A 21,058-nucleotide genomic window follows, 5' to 3' on the forward strand; every position below is an offset into this window, starting at 1 on the left:
CTAGTATGGATACAGTGTTGCCAGTCACAAGCTTATAGCAAGGAAATAGCAAACCTTATGGTAAAAGACTACTACTAGTCAGACAGCTTCGCTTATTTCTAGACAGTGATGGCTATATTAGGTGTGGCGGGAGGATTCACAATGCTCCCTTAGGTGAGTTAGCCAAGTTTCCGTACCTGCTTCCAGCAAATCATGAGTATACAAAGTTGCTAGTCTATGCCACACACGTTATGCTTTGCCATGCTGGTGTAAACAGCACAGTTACCGCACTATGTCAATCATACTGGATTCCCACGATAAGGCAGTATGTGAAGAAGGTACTGAGAAAGTGTGATGTATGCATCAAATTGATTGGCAAACCATACAGAGTACCAGATCCTCCACCACTACCCAAGCTTCGCATTGAACAGCCTATCTCCTTTGAAGTCACGGGTGTTGACTTTACTGGTGCACTCTACGTTAGGGAAGATGGAACTGAACGAAAGGTATACATATGTCTATTCACCTGCGCTACTACACGTGCAGTGCACCTTGAGGTAGTCCTGGATCTAACCCTTGAGAGCTTTATGTTGGCCTTTCGTAAGTTCACCAGTCGCAGATCAACCCCAAGAACCGTGATCTCAGATAATGCCTCAACCTATTTGACTGCTGCAGAAGAATTGACCAGATTATTCCAATCTACACCTCTGAAGACAGCTCTTGAACATCATGGAGTCACCTGGAAGTTCATCCCAAACAAGCTCCTTGGTACGGGGGCTTTTGGGAGAGACTGATGGGACTTACCAAGCAATCACTTAGAAAGGTGCTAGGAAGAGCATTCGTCACTTTACCAGTCCTCCAAACCATAGTAGTGGAGATTGAAGCTGTGTTAAATGACCACCCCTTGATGTATGTTTCAACAGATGTCAGAGATGTGGAGCCGCTTACCCCTGCCCATCTGTTATGTGGCAGAAGAATTACGTCCTTACCCCATGAGCACGAGGAGAATGTAGATGATCCAGATTACATGGGTGCTCCAGCCATGAGGAAACAGGTTGACAGACATTTCTAAGATTCTCGATCATTTCCAATCAAGGTGGAAAAGAGAGTACCTCATCTCCCTGAGGGAATTCCATAAGGCATCTGGACACAACAAGCAGTTGATCAAGAAAGGAGATGTCGTTTTGATACACGATGACAAACCTTGACTGAAATGGAACTAGCAGTCATAGAAGAACTTCTTCCTGGAAACGATGGACTTGTCAGAGCAGCAAACGTACGGACTGACAATTTTGCCACATCAAGACCCATATCTAGACTCTACCCACTAGAAGTATCTACAACTCCAAGTATGCAAGTAGAGAAAGTCCCGAAAGATAGCAACAGTGTACCCGCCTCCAGCAAAGAACGTCCCAAGAGAAAGGCTGCTGAAAGGGCTAGATCCCAGATATCAGAGTGGACAAGAGGTTTACGCCGCCCCCCAGAGCATGTAGAGAATTGAACAGTAACAGTACATTGTATAAGCTGATTGTAACTTAGGCCTTGTTTTAGTAGTAACTGTTTGTACTTAGGATATTGTTTTGCACATGTGTGTAGTAGTGTATGACGCAACGTATTAAGATGGCGGACATGTAGGCCACATGGCGTGTTTGTAGTCACGGATTCATTGAACCCCGCTTTCCTACACAGTTACTTTTTGGACAGTTATTCCTAATTACAATTAAGTTACTGATCACAAATGATGAAAATGTAATAGGGTATTCAATTAACTACAAAAGCAAATTGCTACCTCAAACTTTGCTTATAAGTGAAGATAAAAGGAAAGACAAAAAGGCAGACATTCATTGGAATCACATGCCACACAAGAGTTTGTTATGGTAGTGTGAAATGGTGGTCATGCTTTGCTCCGTTTGGTCTCTGCCTTGACTGCGGTCAGGCAGGCATTGTAGGCTGACCAAAAATGGGGTTTTGGTAATTCATAAAAAAATTCAATCTGTAAGTATTTTCTTGCTTTAGTGCTAGGTAAGATGCTAGATGTACTAAGACTGTCTAGTTGTGTTCTTGTCGCACATAACATTTCTATGATGGTTTTAAAGGCAGCATTTTTAGCAGGTATGTACGATTCATTTTAGGGGAAATTTAGGGGGAACCCTACTAAACAGTGCTACTGTATTGTATGATTATTATATCTGTGGTATACAGTATGTAGGAGAACTAGAACTGTTAAATTTGACATGTGACAGTTATATATAGCCATATCCTGAGCAGCCATAGACATCAGTCTATACATAAACATTATGACTATGAATAGTATAACACTATACAGTCATGTGATAATACATACATGACACCACAACACTGTACTTCACATACCCTACATGGTATAATCCCGGCCCATGAACAGGTGCAAACATGGGAAGATCTATTGTATGTATATGCTCAATATTCATAACATGTGTGCCATATATAAAATGTTTGTTTATCTCTCCTTGTACATATATATATACAAGGATCATAAACCAGGTCAGCTGCCTTAGAATAACCCCTGATCTGTGTAAAATTGTTGTACAAAGATGATACATTATTTTGAAGCACTTCATTTTATGACAATAACATCACTATTACAACCTGCCTGGTTGTGATGCATTTGAAGTTGTTGTATTTTGTTAATTATTCCTCAGCTCCTTGCTTACTCCTTTTACAGCAGTACAGTTCTCCCACACACACCTATTAGCATAGACACCTGTAATTACATTTCCTAACAAGATTTCACTGAGATTAAAATTGTTAATGGCTTCTTCAAGATTCTCAGACTCATTGCTCCTTTATTTCCTGTTTATATTATTGTTTTCAACCTCACTCACAATTGATTTAGGCACAGAGATAACTATCATGGGTTAAACTTTTAACAGATTTGTTTCTGTTTTTTTTTTTATTTTGCAGAGGTGGTACAGGTATAAAATTTGAGTTTCAAAGTTTAGGTAACAAATGCAAATTCAAGTCAGCTGAAACTACAAGGATACATGCATGCTTGCCAGAAACTGACCTTCTGATGTGCTCCTTATGCATGCACCGGAGAGAAAACTGTAAAAGTCTTGTCAGCAGCCAGTTTGACTATACAGTATTTCCACAGATTACTTCAATGCAACAATCACCACTCTGGATAAGCTGTTTACTGACTACTAACTCACTACTGTTTAGCTGCTGCAACCACTAATACTGGGACTAAAATGCCTTTAATACTGGACATATTATGGTAAATTTTATTTAATTTTCAAAGAACAACCTGATTTAGAGTTCATTTAGAAGAATTTCTCCTCCAAGACACAAAAGTATTACCTGCTATACTGTATGATACTGTAACTGTCTTTATGGAATAATGCTGTAACAGACATTTATATTAAGTTTGAAAATTGTGCATCCTTAGTGGGATAGTATTTACGTAATAACGATGAACAGAGTTTGTGCTGACAGCACACTAAATGTTTTACAGTTGTACAAGCCACCGGCGCCATATTTTAGATATACTTGTATGCAAGGCAACAAAATAATATAGCTTCACTTAGTCCACACATAAAATTATCAGTTTCTCATCTTCATTATAACATTGTTATTTTTCTAGAAATGAAATCCTGCCACGTGGTGATTGTGATAGTTATTAGTGGTCGGCTAGTTACTTATTCAGGTAATGAAATCCTTACAACTGTGAAGTATATTCATACCACTCAATGAGACAGGTATGACATATTTAGTTTCTTAAATGTTATTCATTATTAAAGCAAATTCATTGGTCCATATGATGTATATAGCACTCTACTAACACCCTGTTCACACGACAACAACCGAACCGATCTATGTTGGAAGAAAATCAAACCGCTCCAATAATCGTCCGCGTTCACACACGAAAATCCATATCAACTGAACCATGACAGCAATATTGTGTCACGTGCGTAACAACCTTATGTCACGTGCAGCCTCTTGTCACTGTTTTTACAGAGCTCGTATTAATAATGAATAACATAGCGAGGTTTCATTTTTATCAGTTGAATCAAAGCCTGCAGATGAAGAAAAGGAAACACCAGCGGATAAATCGATCGTTACGGGAGTATCGACGGCGTAAGAGTTCACAGCGTGCACAGCTGCTTATTCTAGTGTCTAATTTATTGTTTTTAGCTACTCTACCTTCCCCAAAACTATCTTGGGTCCGTCCAAGGTTGTTAATTGCTGTAATATTATTATGACAACTAGCTAGACACACTTGCCACCACCATACACCGTATGTGATGCATTTACTTTATTATAATTGTAAAGATGTATAGTGTACAGATCTGCTGTTAACTTTGTGTTTGATTTTTTTTGTGCAGATCTCAATATTGGTGGGATTTTGTGGTGCTAAAGACATTTAATGAACAAGATTTTATGCAGAATTTCAGAATGAATAAATCAACATTCTTGTACATCTGTGAACAGCTGCATCCAGAAATACAACACTCAGACACAGCAATGCGTAAATCCATTACAGTAAGGAAGAGGGTAGCAGTAACGCGGTGGTTTTTAGCTACTCCATCTGAGTACCGAACAATTTCTCATTTGTTTGGGATTGGACGTAGTACTGTGTGTTGTATAATACATGAAACAGTACGTGCAATAATAAAGGTACTATTGAAGAAGTACATAAGTTTTCCAATTGGTAGTCATTTACAAAATGTCATTCAAGGATTTGAAGATAAGTGTAATTTTCCACTGTGTGCTGGGGAAATTGATGGGAGTCACATTCCAATTCAGGCTCCAAAATTAAACCATACGGACTACTACAATCGAAAGGGGTGGTACTCCATCCTGATTCAGGCTGTTGTAGACAGTGACTACCTATTCCGAGACATTAATGTAGGATGGCCTGGAAGTGTGCATGATGCACGTGTGTTTTGTAACTCAGAACTTTATCATAAGGTTTATAATGGGACTTTATTGCAAGGACACCTACGATCTATCAATGGAGTAGATGTACCAGTGTTTTTAGTTGGGGATGCTGGCTATCCATTGCTTCCATGGTTGTTAAAACCATATCCTTATCATTCAGCGTTATCTGCAGATCAGAAATGTTTCAATTATCGACTGTCAAGAGCCAGGATAGTTTCAGAGATAGCATTTGGTCGATTAAAAGCTCGATGGCGCCGTCTGTTGAAAGCAAATGAAATGTGGCCAGAAAACATTTCTGAAGTCATAGCTGCTTGTTGTGTTCTGCACAACATATGTGAGATACATGGAAGTGATATTGATGAAGATTGGCTTCAAGGTGTAATGACAAATGATGAGGCAGACATAGAGGATCGGCCGTCAACTGCTTCAAGCACAGATAATATCAGACAGGCATTAATTAATTATTGTCAAAACAACCCAGTACCTGAATAGCATGTATAGAGATTGTTATTATGTAATGAAACACATACATGTTAAATCAATAACACAAATCAAAACGTACCCAAGTTCAGTACTACTGATCATGACTGTCATGTCCATAGAATGATCCATTGTATGGTGTAGGAAAAGGATAACCAGAACTCTGAGACTGGACCAACATGGACATCATACGTAACTGAAAATCCATTTCATCCTTTCTCATTCTTTCTTCTCTCTTTTTATTTTCCTGCTCAAGTCGCATCCGCTTCTCTTCTAATTCCAAGTAACGCTCATCACTTTGCAACTGAGAGTCGATAATCTGGGTAACGATTCCACCCATGATGGTTCGCAATCTGTCCTCTCTTCCACGTTTTTTTGGAACCTTCTTTGCTGTTTTGATTTCTACTTTAGCTTTTCCTTCACTTGACTCATCTGCTGGAACACTTGACACATCCGTGGCAGCAATAGATGCTGTATCATCACTTGTTTCAGTGCCATCTACTGGCACATCTACAGGTCTACCGTTACAGCCATTGCCAGTAGTACCTTCACCATCAGTGTCGTATATACCTTCACATGATGTGTCAATAACTAACGGTGGTTTTGTAGCCGGTCTATGAGCCAGCACTTCTGCTAATGCTTCTCCATAATTATTTACATGTTTTTCTTTTGTTACCTGTCTGTTTGTTCTTATCTTTCGTCTTACGATAATCTACCTTTAGCTTTTTAGCTTTATCTCGACATTGGTCACTGGTTTTGTTGAAACCAGCTTCTTTCATGGATTTGGAGATCTTCTCATACACTTCTCTGTTATGTTTACATCCTTCTAATTGGCTTTGAATAACGTCATCTCCCCAAAGCTCAATAAGCTTGTACACCTCTTCGTCTTTCCACACAGACGACGACGACGCCATTTTGTTTCTACTCAGTAAAACAAATCATGATCCGGATATTTATAACTGAACCGAGCTGGCACGGCAGTTCTTGGTGCACTGAGCATGGTTGTAGTAGCATGGTTCGCTTCCTGTTTACACTGTCAACGTGAACTGAACCAAACCGGGATGAACCGCGCTAGCACGGTTGTTTATTGTAGTGTGAACAGGGTGTAAGTGTCTATACACACAAACATTCTGAAGGTGTTATGAAATCCATGAAAACTGTATTTACATACTCTAATAGAACATTTACTGATGTCGCAAAATTGTTTCCATATGATACAAACTGGATATGCTCTCAATAATACACTATTCCTGGTAGCTTACAAGACTTGCTACATTGTCATTAAAAGCCTGTTACACCCCCCACCAAGCAGTTTCAGTGATGAGTTTTAAGTAAACATGACAAAAAATAGAAAGCTATAGCCTTTAACACAGTACACCCAGGTAAAAAAAAACTTGCAAGAATCTTGCTAATCTTGCATCAAATTCTTACACAAATGTTGCCAATTCTTGCACTTTCAAGATTCTTGCCCAATCTTGCAAGATTAAATGTGACCTTGCAAGATTAAATGTGACCTTGCAAGATCTTGCACAGGCTTGTTAAATCTTGCAAGTTTTTTTATATACTGCAGCCTTTATTCATCGAATAAAGGTTAGTTTTCTGTAGCTTAAAGCTTATTTCTCACTTCAGGAGCTCAGATACATGTGGTACTTATGAGCTCCTTCTTATGTGGGTGTGTGGACAGACACACAATTTTCCCAAAACAATTTCAGGAAACCAGGTGCATGCTGTCGTTGGCTGTGGGCACCACTTTATACCACAAATTAAACACCTGTCTTAGCCATGGGTAGTAGGAGTTTGTGTTGTAAATTGAAGCTATCTGTAACAAAAATATGGTGGTTTTCAAATTAGATGAGATAATAATTATTTTAAATGAAGTTTAACCAGTTAAAAAAAGTTAATATAGCAATGGAACACAAAGGAGTGTGTGTTGACATATTCTTACATACTGACCTCTGGTAAAAGCGGGTAGTGCATGGAGGCAGTAACTACAGTTAGGAAGTCCACCAGTGTCTGCAACAGTCATGAAGAAAACAGGGGTGGCCACACGTTGACAGGGGGATCCTTAATTGGAATATGGTTGTTGCACATGTGTTACCAAAAAGTGGCTGCATCTCGTTAATAGGAAAACAATTTGTTGTGCATGTGTTATCAGAAGGCACGCAGTGAAGTGTGAAAAAACTTGGAGAGCTTGTTCCTACCCAGACTCCCTCCCCTGTTGTACAGTTGTATTTGTGAGGGTGGGTAATGGAATCATATAATGAAACATGGTTGGATTGTCTCAATCCAGAGAGGATGGAGTAATAAGTGCAGTCTCAGTGGGGAGATTATTTAGAAAATCCCTTAATTCCTCTGTTTATCCATTTTGAGGTTAGCCCAGGGTGTGAAAGTGCAGGTGTTTTACCTAAATGCCCATATTGGCTGTTGAATTCTGTTAACTATTATGCTTGTGCACATTTGAACCTTTGAATGATTTCACAGTGAACTGTGCAAAGACAAAATATCACTACAAAACTCTCATGGAAATAAGACTTTCAGCATGTAAATATGGTGTATTATCCTATATCCCAGCCACGCTGTGGGCATGCATTACAGCATTAGTCTAACATGTGATTACAAGACAACCATAGATAACATGCAAGAGCATCCTGTTTGTCTTATACACCACATGTATAGTTAAACACCCACACTATGTACATTACAGTATATTACGTTCATTCCCACATACAGTACCCACTTAATCAAACAATGGCAACAACAAAAAAAGTGTGCATGGTAAGAGTACAGCAGAGTTACAATCCATCCCACATTGACAGTATACTGGTTTGCTGGCTGTAATGTATTTTGTCCCTTTAAATGTTTCATAGATTGTCATGCTACCTGGTCAACATTGTGTAAAATCAACTAACTAGTATAATACACTTGTGGTGTTTTGGTACAGCTACATATTCAGTAAGTTGCTGCATAATACTGTATAGAGGGAGAGTTTGGCACCGGCAAATTTTGCGAATGCCATGCACCTGAATTATCCAAATTTCTCCATCCAAGTACTTTGCTTGTGAGAAGACAACAGCCATTTTGCTTGCTCTATGTGGCTACATACTACATCCTGTCACATTACAGGTCATATCTCAGTACTGGAACAGAATATTCAGTTGCATTCTGTAACTTGCATCACAACGCCAATTAAATGCTTACTAAGAGCTTAAGATTGCATTGCCATAGCCAGTTACTACTGCAGAATTATGGTCAATTGCCATTAGTAGCCAGCACTGCAGCCATCAACATGGTAGTGGAGAAATAAATGAAACAACAAAGGTAAGTCCATGATGCACGCAGAGCTGTGTTTGGTGAAAAGGCATACCTTGGGTCAAAGCAAAGTTGAACAGTGAAGAAATCAAGCCTGTAGCATTAGCCATAGTTCAGTTATGCTTTGCTAGAGCTTAGAGGCATCAGGCAGTCAATCAGCTATCAGAAATTTCAGATTTTGTAATAAAAATTTCATAGAAACTTAGTTGTTAGAAGAGTTTATGGGGGTCACTCTGAAGACATTTTTGGCCTTAATCATGCCTAACCAAAACTACCAAGTTGGTGTGAAATAAAAACGAGGCCGGTTTTTGTGTGATATTATGTACAGAAATCCTATAGCTACAGTACTACTGTAATGTATAATTAACTAGCTACATGTCACACCAAACATATTTTCTGTTTCTATCCACCACTTACATCTGTTTACTATCACTACCATCAACACTATACTGCTCTATTATTTCTGTATTCATTCTTCAAATATTTCAGTTTATTATAGCATAACAGCTAGCTACACAAGCTCAATAAAAGTGATCCTTGTGTAGCTAAACATTTCAACGGAACACTAAGTCATAAACATGTTTTAATAAAAACTTATTATGATTAAAGTACCTGGTAAAGGCAGAGCCTGTATACCAGAAGGCCTTATAAAGGCCTAAGATGTTTATATTAACTGCACTAACTTATTATGCTTGTGCCCTGTCATGTGGTAATTTAAAAAGCTGCTACTCATTGAAGTTACCAACTGCCAAGAATCATGGAATAGTCCACCTGCCCACATGTAAATAATAACAAAACATTATGTTGGTATGGAAAATGAGGAGAATAGCCATACAGCTGCTTTAAACATGTTCAACCACAAATCTAGTCAAATGTGATAAAATTGTCACTATAGTGGTGTTTACGTGTAGAAAGAGTTATCATAGTTACAGCATCAAACTTTAAATGTCGCTGGTGCGTGGGGGTATACTGTAACATCTACCAGATGAGAACTACACATGTTCACACTACTGATCGAAGATTAAATGCACAATAACTGAATATAGTTACAACGGATATACTATTGAGACAGGCAGTCACTGTCTATCAGGGATGTTATCCACTCCTTGACCTGCATTTGTCCTCTCTTAGCTACTTCCCTCATTGGTCTCTTAGGGGTACAGGTATGTCACTTTTCTTCGACATCTCCATGGTAGATCGCTTTGCTGTCACCACAGTTGTTGACACTTCAAGTGGATATGGCCGGGCGTTGGAATGTGTTTGTCTTCCTGGTAGTCATGCGAATGTTGGCTGAACATATCATGTCATCTGCTCCCTTTTTTACTGACTCGATTACAGCAAGCTACCAACTGACTCACTTTGTATCATCATGGATAAAACAACATTCCTATCTTCATGTGTTGATCATTACTGCCAGTTTTCCTATGGGTTTCCCTCAGTGCTGTAAGATACTTGTCCTTCCAACATTTCCCAAACTGTCTACTCACGAGGGCTTGTCTCATAGCTCGTGCTGAATCACTGCCACAATCAGGGTCATGAATTTCATCATTTTGTACCATTGAATGTGGCAGAGTGACAATTCTTCCATGGAGCAAATGTGATGGAGAAATTGGCTCAAGATCAGATGATGTGTAATTCAGTGGCCTGTCATTGATAAATGCTTTAATTTCTACAATGATGGTCTGGAGATCCTCTAATATAGTGCAATATGCGTTCATCCCAATGTTTTCTTCAGTGTGGTCTTAGTTAGTCGTCCTAAGCATTCCCAGAAACCACCAAACCAAGGTGCACATTTGTGACTGGATCTGGGAAAACCGGTCTTATCGCCCATGTCAGCAGATTCGATTTATCACCAAGAACACAAAGCTACATGCAATCAAAATCAGTTAGACATGAGTGGTCTGGTTTTGCTGGCTGCTTTTCCCAAGCCCAGTGGTGGTCCATACATGAGGTGTGGGGCATTAATGAGGTTCTGGTCAGCCTGGGGATGTAGCTGTGCAGCTCCGTGGTGTAGAATAAAAACGTCTGTGAATTTCCTTTCATTTAAACTAGTTTTGATACCTGAATGGCCCATAACTTGGCCAGTTCATCCCTACACCTTCATTTTCAATTTTTTCAACAGCCTCTTTCCCTCCTTCCACTCTCTCCACTTTTGGAGCTTGCCTGATACAGTCAACCTCAGTTTAAAAACTATCTGAAATGGTGGGAAACTTAGCTGTTGGCTACTTGCACAGTGGATGCTCTGGAAGATAAGGAATTGTTGTAAAACGTGTAAAAATTTGGTACACATAGCTTTACCATTGGCGAGCTACAACACACTAAATACTTAAAACTGGCAATTCTCGATACATTTAAATAGGTGATAGACCGGTTTTCCCAGTTTGGGTCACATTTGGGTATGAACTTTCATTTGGGAACCTTTGGGGGCAAGGGTTTCTGACAATTCTGTAGAAGAAAGGGTGTATTTAGCTCCTACGCCACCACCAAAAGTGGATAAATCAACAGACATATATATATATATATATAGGCAGTTACTGCAATTAACTTGCTTAAGTTGCTGAACTTGAGATATTGTGGATACCAGACTCAACAGCAGGTGTGGAGTCAGAAGTAGCAACTTCACACATACTTCACCTAGTTCATCTGCTACTGCTACTGCTGCTGCTTGGATGTAGAGAACTTCTAGGCACTGCCACGTGGGCCATTGTGATGGTGGTGTTAACTATACTGGACCATGATTCCACTTGTCTGAAGTACCCAGTTGATCAAACATTATGCCCCTGGTCAGTAGGTCAGCAGATTATCAGCCAAAGGGAAGTATCTCCACCTTGTTGAAACAGATCAAATTTCAGCTACTCAGTTACTAACAAATTCTTGTTGCTTAATATCCATGAAAGTACTATCTGGCTATCTGACCACAGGCAAACTGGTACAGTGATTTCAAGTTATGATACAAAAAATGAGCACAGACATAAAGCAACAACAGCTGCCATCAGTTCTATAATATGGGAAGTGAGAGTGGCTTAGGTGGGGCTGCTCTATATAGATTTTGATATCACAATAGCAACTTGTGTTCCTTGTAACATGTACACAATAACTCCATATGCCTAAGGACTTGGCATCTGCAAAAAAACATCTAGTATTGTCTCTGAGGTGGATGGCAGTGATGCACACCGATGAGGAAATGATAATTCTGTAGCTCTGACTACATCACAGGAAATGGGACTCCATGTTGTACAAAGGTCTTCATTCAACTAAGTGTCCCAATACAGTTCTGTAGAAACAACTTAGTAGTGATTATCACTGGGGAAATGAGCCCTAAAGGGTCAAAGATGATAGAAGCCCACTTCAGCTCTTGGTAGTGGCAGCAGAAATGTGGGAAACATCTGGTTTTAGTGATGGACTGGATACGCATCAGATCAGATTGTGTATCCCACCATAGGCCAAGTACCTTGACTTGGATTGCTAGCTCCAGCAATACTGTGTTCAATAGTTGTAGTTCTAAACTGGGCACAGTTAGAAGCCCAGGAGCATAAATTATATCTGGCACCACCCAATAGTGATCTTGAAGATACAAAGTACCACACATCCTGTCTCAGTATGGCAATCCAAAACCATATTATCTACATAGAGGTTATGGAGAAGGTCTTGAGATACTTCTGTGTCAGATGGTGGGAGAGAGCAGCATGAGAGCAGCATAATGCATAAATGGTGAGTACATGATTCCAATCAACACAACCTTAAAACTTATATCAGATGGATCAGAGAGCCACAGAAAACAAGTAAAGCCTCTGTCCTCAACATCTAGGTTAACATGCAGAAATGCCTTGTCTTTATCAGATGAAAAGGCAACGTTGTGCTACCGAAAGTGAATAAGCATGCCACAGAGGTCATTGAAGAGTGGAGGACTGCAGTCATTCAAACTGGGGGAGTCAAGAGATTGTCATCATAATTCACCTTCTCAGTGAATCCTCTTGCCTCCTGTTCTCTGATAATACCATCATATATCTCAATTAGTTTGGTGTTTTGCCAACCGATAGGCCATTGATCAGGTTTGTCTTGTGTAAACACCATAGTTGGATGGTAGTGGTGGATGAGCCTTCTTCCATGGGAATTTAAGACTATAAGCCATCTGGTAAAACTGGTATCTTGGTGTCCATGTACTCCTGTAGGAAGCCACATTCTGGATTCTGCTCTGGGAATGTGGTGTCTTCACAGAAATATTGTTTTCAGTATCTCGCAAGATGCAAAATTAATTTTTTAAATTTCGTGCTCCACAAAAAAGACTGGATGAAACTTGCTACTTAGCCAGATTATATCCAGAGTTGTTGTAGTTGAAAAGTACGCACAGAACCAAGTGATTGATTTCCTGGGTTCCCCGGCACAGGGTTGCTTTCTTTGAAAAAACAGACAAAGAAATACAGTTTCGAATTCAAACTGCCCTACCACCCAGGGCAAGAGAAGCCAACTCTTCCTCATAGTGTTTCGATACGGTTGGGTGCATAGTCTGTCTATGCTGTTAGTTTGGAAAAGATCTGAGACTTCTCACCATCTGGGTGACGAGCGTCAAATTTTTCTGCAGCATCAAAGAATTGTGTCACATTTTCTAGCCATTTCCAGCACCTCTGCAGCCACAACAATCATCAATTATTGACTAAAACTATGGCAAAAGATGTCACTGAATGTTTGATAGCAGCGGTTGTCCATGATTATTTCGTCCACAACTTCCAAGCCTCGCTCTAAGCTATGCATCAAGGGAGGCAGCAAAGTCATCCAAATTTGACTTCACCTCTCACACTCCACGGCAGCTTCAAATCTTCACTAAATCACCCTACATCACCATTATGCTGCAAAACATCCCAAAAAATACCGAAAAAAGCACAAAATGTTTCATTTTTGATTTGAGCTGGGTGGAGCTCCTGGTGAGCTGCTGGTATACTGCATCATATGAAATCACAGAAACACCAACTACTACCAAACATTTTGAACCATCATTTATCATCATTCTAAACAAAATTAAGTGGCCAGTGTGGCATCAGAAGTACTGGAAAGCACTTTGGTACGATTGAGAGAATCCCTTGAAATGACGCACAAAAATTTTGACGTTCTTCACCCAGATGGTGAGAAGTCTCAGATCCTTTCCAGACTAACAGCATAGACAGACTATGCATCCAACCTTATCACATCACTATGAGAAAGAGTTGGCTTTTCTTGGCTGGTAGGGCAGTTTGAATTGAAAATTCGTGTTTCATTTTCTAGAGAAAGCAACCCTGTGCCGGGAACCCAGTGAATCATTTGCTTATTACTGTGCGTACTTTTTAACTACATTAACTCTAGATAATATCTAGCTAAGCAGCAAGTTTTATCCTGTTCTTTGTGTGGAGCACGAAATTTAAAAAATATTTTTTGCATCTCACGAAATACTAAAATCAATATTTCTGTGATGACAACAATCGTGCCTCCGGTTTCATGGTGGATCTAGTAATGAGGCACTACAATGAACATCCCACAATGGTAGGGGGGTCGATTTGTAAAAGTTGATTTTTCGGATTGCGGACCCTATCCATGATATTAAATCACCGTAAAACTATAAGAAGTGTTCATATGATATCCCCACTGTGCATTTCCGTTATGGCATCTTGAGCATGTAGGGATATAACACTTCTTATTGTTTTACGGTGATTTAATATCATGGACTACTCCAGCTTGTTTCAGTACTTTTTATCGATGTGCTATGGTCCCTACTCTAGTTGAAAATTCTTAATTTTTTCGTGTACTTGTGTATTAAATTAGTTAGCTACTATGATTATTCCACTGCACATTGTGTACATGATGTACCTTGCTATGTACCGTCATGTCTCCGAGTACTGTTGTGAGCAAACTGGTCCAGTAGTTAGATGCAAGTCAATTCAGTCTCAGACCAGAAGAGGCTTTCTCGTTTCACCGAATACTTCACGCCACCAAGGATGTGGTCTAGCCGTGCTGATTAGCCATATCACAACAAAGACCTACTGTAGTTCCGCCTCCGTTTGTGTGTCGTGTGGTGCATGTGATCACTCTCCCACGTGTTCTGGCGTCCAAAACGCGAAAGAACTGGTCTGTGACAATATTGTCATTGAACCCCACTTTCAGCCTCTTTCTGGTAGGACCCTTCAATACAAAACAGCCAACCATGATGATAGCGCAAGGGCTTGACATTGAAGCTAATGGTTGAAGAAGACGTGGTCGGTGGTGAAGCCACAGTATTTGGAGCTGGCATGTCAAGTGTTTGATGGCATCAATGTTAACATTAAGGGTATAGGACCTTACTTGGGGGCTGCAGTTGGAACTACCTCCTACATTGCTGACTATGTTACTCAGAAAGTAAATTTATGGATTGAGGAGCTGACCCTTCTATCTGCTATTGCCAGGTCCCAACCACATGCTGCTAATGCTGCCTATTCTGCATTTACACATGGTTTCATCAGCAAATGGCTCTTTATTACTAGGCTGTTACAAACCTTTAGAAGTTTGTATCCGTAACATTATTATTCCTGCTGTAACTGGGCAATTGCTCACCCTCCCTACAAGACTTGGTGGTTTGGGAATTACTAATCCTGTTCAGTTGTCATCTGTTGAGTATGATGCTTCCACTGAGGTTACTGGACCTTTACAGTCACTTCTTTTGTCCCAAACAGGCATTTGTTCAGCTGATTTTCGAAACACCCAGTTATCACTGAGATCTGCTGTTCAACGTTCAAAGTCTGTTGTGATGGCCTCTACTAAGGATGCTTTATTGGATCAAGCACCACCAAGTTTAAAGAGAGCTTTAGAATTGGCTTCTGAACGGGGTGGGGTCAAGTTTTCTGTTGAACATGCTTTTTCTTGCCCTGTCTCATTATAACAGCAAACCTACGTTACTCACATATATCAGCTAAGCAGTCCAATTGTTGGTTTGAAGTAAATGTGGAGCAAGTTGCAAAGAAGTTGTGAATGCCATTCCAAACAGGCTTAATGGAAATCATGAGAACATAACCAAAAGGGCATATTGGGGGGTTTCCTGGGAAAACCCTCTAAAATCGTGACTTACAGGCTTACAGTAGGGGCACCAGACTATCTTAGTTTGGCAGCACAATTATACCAAATAAATGGGAGCAGGGCAGTATAGCTACAGCGTAATAGGAAACTTACATTGGTTTCTCAAAAGTGGATTAAGGGAGAACACAAGTATAGCTATGTATTAATGAACCTTTATAAAAATTGGGATACTGTAATAGAGCAGTCAGAGGTATTCTAATAGTGGAAATGCACAGATACCACATTTTCACTACTGATCTGATGCCAAGTACATTTTAGATGGAAATGGCCAATACCATGCAGTCATAATTTGCCACAATGAGGTATAATCTTTAGAAGTAGTATATACAACATTAACATGATTTTATAGACACAATTTTAAAGATGCAAAATTTCAAACTCTGGGTGATCCTCAGAGATTAGGAAAACTAAAGAACTTCCACTGTAATACAGTACATTTTGATAAAGTTATTATACAGTATGATAGTACTGCATATTAGGAATCATGAAGGTTTGGCTTTTCTTTATCACCCTAAAACCACCCTCACAATACCACCTTCATGGTGCCTTGGCAATATTGGTTAAGTATTTCCAAGTGTCTTTAGTATGAACTGAATCACTTCTAATAGGTTGCTATGGTTTAAAAATTATTCAGTGGAATTTTCTACTGGCTGACTGACTGACTCCCTAATTGACTGACTGACTCCCTAATTGACTGACTGCCTGACTGACTGCCTGATGCCAAGTGTAACTTTATAGTGGGTAAGGCTACAAGTTTGACTTTTCTCTGTTCGATCTCTGCAGTACGTACAATTGCATGCTTCATGGACAACTTATCCTTTGTGTCCCATTTATCTTTGACGACAGCACAAGGTGTTGGTTCACAGCAGCACCATGTAATGGCTTCCCTATATATGAGGTCCTTCTCGTAATGTTCTTCATTCGTAATGCTGTGTAATGGTCTGAACATAGCTGAAATTAAAAGCCACTTTGCTATTTCAGTAATTGGTGGTTGGGGGCACATGCTCAGACAAAAACAATAAGCCCAGCACCATTCTTTCTTCTGATGCGATATGCACAGGTTCACCAGTCATAATGCTACAAAAAATAACTAGTAAAAATTAGGAATTTTAAGTTTGATTAGGGATCAAAGAAATAAAAAGTAGTGAAACAAGGTTGCCTACACTTGAGGATATGCTAGTGGACATTTAATCCCTGTGGGTACTGACTGAAGTAGTGATTATCTTCAGGTGTAGGCAGCCTTCCTTGTTTTATTACTTTTTGTTTCTATTAAATTTAAAATTCCTAGTTTTTACTTGTACTTGTTTGACTAATGTGTACAGTAGATGTGTTACTGTTATAAGATGGCTGGACACCATTGCACAATTCGTGTAATGAAGGACATGTAAATATTGTTCAATTTCTTTTGGACAACAAAACTGATATATCAATGACTACTGATGTAAGCATAGGCGGTGGAGACGGGGGGGGCCAGGGGGGCCATGGCCCCCCCACTTTTATGGGACACTGTTTGCAAGAAAAGATCGAGATACTCTAATAGAATAGTCAGGATCTGGAAACTCTAATAGAGCAGTCACAGTATTCAGAGAAGCAGTGTAGCAAGCTACTTAGCTACGTATATGTAGTTATAAATCTAATCAAAAACAGCCAAGCTGTAAAAAAAGGTGCGGCCCCCAAAGAGGCCATGGTGAAAAAAGATGTGAAATCCAAGGTGGCGGCCAAGAAATGGCTGTGATGGTAGGTTAATGGTTACATTTTAATAACAACAATTCAGGTGAATTTGGTGCCAAGACCAAGCGGCACAAAATTCACCTGAATTGTCGTTATTAAAATGTAACCATTAACCTACCATCACAGCCATTTGTTGGCCGCCACCTTGGATTTCACATCTTTTTTCACCATGGCCTCTTTGGGGGCCGCACCTTTTTTTACAGCTTGGCTGTTTTTGATTAGATATCACTTCTTTTTGTATTTGTATACTGCAAAGCCGGCCTATGGCTGGCTTTGGGGCTTTTTTAACCCATGTGTTTTTTTCTTTACCACAGGAAGAAGAAAAGAACTTAAAGAAGAATTTTATTACTTCAATTATTTTTGATTTTATTAGTAATTATACAAATTATATACATATATTTATTACATGCCCATTATTCCCCACAGGATTTTTTTGCAGCTGATCTCTCTACTGGGTGACTTGAAATGTAGCTGAACTATATACAGGATGGTTTCTTTGTAGCTGAACTCTCTACAAGGTAACCTCTTCTAGCTGGTCTCTCTACAGGGTATTTTGTTTCTAGCTGAACTCTCTACAGGTGATTTGTTTGCAGCTAAACTCTCTACATGGTGGTGTCTTTGTAGCCAAACTCTCTACATGATGGTTTCTTTGTAGCTGAACTCTCTATAAGGTGACTTCGTCTAGCTGAACTCTCTACAGGGTGATTTTTTTGTAGCTGAACTCTCTGCAGGGTGATTTGTTTGCAGCTGAACTCTCTACATGATGGTTTCTTTGTAGCTGAACTCTCTACAAGGTGACTTCGTCCAGCTGATCTCTCTACGGGGTGATTTGTTTCTAGCTGTACTCTCTACAGGTGATTTGTTTGCAGCTAAACTCTCTACATGGTGGTTTCTTTGTAACTGAACACTCTACAAGGTAACTTCTTCTCTACAGGGTGATTTGTTGTAGTTGAATTCTCTACAAGGTGGTTTATATGAGGCTGAACTCTCTACATGGCGGTTTCTTTGTAGCTGAACTCTCTACAGAGTGATTTGTTTGCAGCTGAACTCTCTACATGATGGTTTCTTTATAACTTTACACTCTACAAGGTGACTTCTTCTAGCTGATCTTTCTACAGGGTGAATTGTTGTAGCTGAACTATCTACAAGGTAACTTCTTCTAGCTGATCTCTATACAGGGTGATTTGTTTGTAGTTGAATTCTGTACAGGTGGTTTCTTTGTAGCTGAACTCTGTACATGATGGTTTCTTTGTAGCTAAACTCTTTACAAGGTGACTTCTTCTAGCTGAACTCTCTACGGGGTAATTTCTTTGTAGCTGAACTCTCTATATGATGGTTTCTTTGTAACTGAACTCTCTACAAGGTAACTTCTTCTAGCTGATCTTTCTACTGGGTGATTTGTTTGCAGCTGAACTCTCTACATGGTGGTTTCTTTGTTGCTGAACTCTCTACAAGGTGAATTCTTCTACCTGATCTCTCTACAGGGTGATTTGTTTGTAACTGAACTCTGTACAAGTGCGTTTTTGTGGGTGATCTCACTGCAGGTTGATTTGTTTGTAGCTGAACTCACTAAAGGGTGATTTTGCTTGTAGCTGAACTCCTTGCATTGTATCTAGTTTCTAGCTGTTCTCTCTACAGGGTGATTTGTTTGTAGCTGATCTCTCTACAAGTTGATTTGTGTGTAGCTGATCTCTCTGCAGGTTGATTAATTTGCAGCTGATCTCTCTACAAGGTAATTTGTTTGTAGCTGAACTGTCTATAAAGTGATTTATTTGTAGCTGATCTCTCTGCAGGTTGATTTGTTTTAGCTGAACTCTCTACAGGGTGATTTACTTGTAGCTGAACTCCTTACATTGTGTCTAGTTTCTAGCTGATCTCTCTACAGGGTGATTTGTTTGTAGCTGATCTCTCTACAAGTTGATTTGTGTGTAGCTGATCTTTCTACTGGTTGATTTGTTTGTAGCCGATCTCTCTACAGGGTAATTTGTTTGTAGCTGAACTCTGTACAAGGTGCTTTTTTGTAGGTGATCTCACTGCAGGTTGATTTGTTTGTAGCTGAACTCACTAAAGGGTGATTTGCTTGTAGCTGAACTCCTTACATTGTGTCCAGTTTCTAGCTGATCTCTCTACAGAGTGATTTGTTTGTAGCTGAACTCTCTATAAGGTGATTTGTTTGCAGCTGAACTCTCTACATGGTGGTTTCTTTGTTGCTGAACTCTCTACAGGGTGTTTTGCTTGTAGCTGAACTCTCTACAGGGTGATTTGTTTCTAGCTTATCTCTCTACAGGTTGATTTGTGTGTAACTGATCTCTCTACAAGCTGATTTGTTTGTAGCTGAATTCTCTGCAAAGTGTTTTGTTTGTAGCTGACCTCTCTTCAGGGTGATTTGTTTCTAGTTGATCTCTCTACAGGGTGATTTTTTTGTAGCTGACCTCTCTTCAGGGTGATTTGTTTCTAGCTGATTGCTCTGCAGGTTGATTTGCTTGTAGATGAACTCTCTACAGGGTAACTTGCTTGTAGCTGAACTCCTTACTTTGTGTCTAGTTTGTAGCTGATCTCTCTACAGGGTGATTTGTTTGTAGCTGAACTCCTTACATTGTGTGTAGTTTCTAGCTGATCTCTCTACAGGGTGATTTGTTTGTAGCCGATCTCTCTACAGGGTAATTTGTTTGTAGCTGAACTCTCTACAAGTTGATTTGTGTGTAGCTGATCTCTCTGCAGGTTGATTTGTTTGTAGCCGATCTCTCTACAAGGCAATTTGTTTGTAGCTGCTACAGGTTGATTTGTTTGTAGCCGATCTCTCTACAGGGCAATTTGTTTGTAGCTGATCTCTCTACAGGGTGAATTTTTTGTAGCTGACCTCTCTTCAGGGTGATTCGTTTCTAGCTGATCTCTCTACAGGGTGATTTTTTGTAGCTGACCTCTCTTCAGGGTGATTTGTTTCTAGCTGATTGCTCTACAGGTTGATTTGTTTGTAGATGAAATCTCTACAGGGTAATTTGCTTGTAGCTGAACTCCTTACTTTGTGTCTAGTTTGTAGTTGATCTCTCTACAGGGTGATTTGTTTGTAGCTGAACTCCTTACATTGTGTCTAGTTTCTAGCTGATCTCTCTACAGGGTGATTTGTTTGTAGCTGATCTCTCTACAAGTTGATTTGTGTGTAGCTGATCTCTCTGCAGGTTGATTTGTTTGTAGCAGATCTCTCTACAGGTAATCTGTTTGTAGCTGAACTCTCTATAAGGTGATTTGTTTGTAGCTGATCTCTCTGCAGGTTGATTTGTTTTAGCTGAACTCTCTACAGGGTGATTGCTTGTAGCTGAACTCCTTACATTGTGTCTAGTTTCTAGCTGATGTCTCTACAGGGTGATTTTTTGTAGCTGAACTCTCTTCAGGGTGATTTGTTTCTAGCTGATCTCTCTACAGGTAGATTTGTGTTGATTTGTTCATTGCTGATCGCTCTAAAGGTTGATTTGTTGCAGTTGAACACCCTGCAAAGTGTTTTGTTTGTAGCTGATCACTCTAAAGGGTAATTTGTTTGTAGCTGAACTCTCTCTACAGTGAC

General features: G+C 39.7%; 2 protein-coding genes across 4 annotated transcripts in view; one reads left to right on the forward strand and one right to left on the reverse strand.

Annotated features, from left to right (window-relative positions):
* Window positions 1–14,681, reverse strand: part of LOC136257357 (putative defense protein 3) — a 112,164-nt gene extending 97,483 nt beyond the window's left edge. Inside the window, exon 1 of one of the 3 annotated variants that reach the window (XM_066050527.1) lies at window positions 14,527–14,681. In XM_066050527.1, the coding sequence (XP_065906599.1) occupies window positions 14,527–14,544 (18 nt within the window). In that variant the 5' untranslated portion in view covers window positions 14,545–14,681. The remainder of the gene's footprint in view (window positions 1–14,526) is intronic. The other 2 variants (XM_066050526.1, XM_066050528.1) reach the window with 2 other exon arrangements.
* LOC136258426 (uncharacterized) lies at window positions 4,122–5,527 on the forward strand. Its single transcript, XM_066051741.1, has 2 exons — window positions 4,122–4,192; window positions 4,344–5,527. The coding sequence occupies exon 2, from the start codon at window positions 4,399–4,401 to the stop codon at window positions 5,389–5,391; it is 993 nt and encodes a 330-aa protein (XP_065907813.1). The 5' UTR covers window positions 4,122–4,192; window positions 4,344–4,398; the 3' UTR covers window positions 5,392–5,527.
* Window positions 14,682–21,058: the final 6,377 nt, after the last annotated feature.

The sequence above is a fragment of the Dysidea avara genome, chromosome 6 (assembly GCF_963678975.1).
Source record: "Dysidea avara chromosome 6, odDysAvar1.4, whole genome shotgun sequence".
In the NCBI taxonomy this organism is placed as follows: Eukaryota; Metazoa; Porifera; class Demospongiae; order Dictyoceratida; family Dysideidae; genus Dysidea; species Dysidea avara.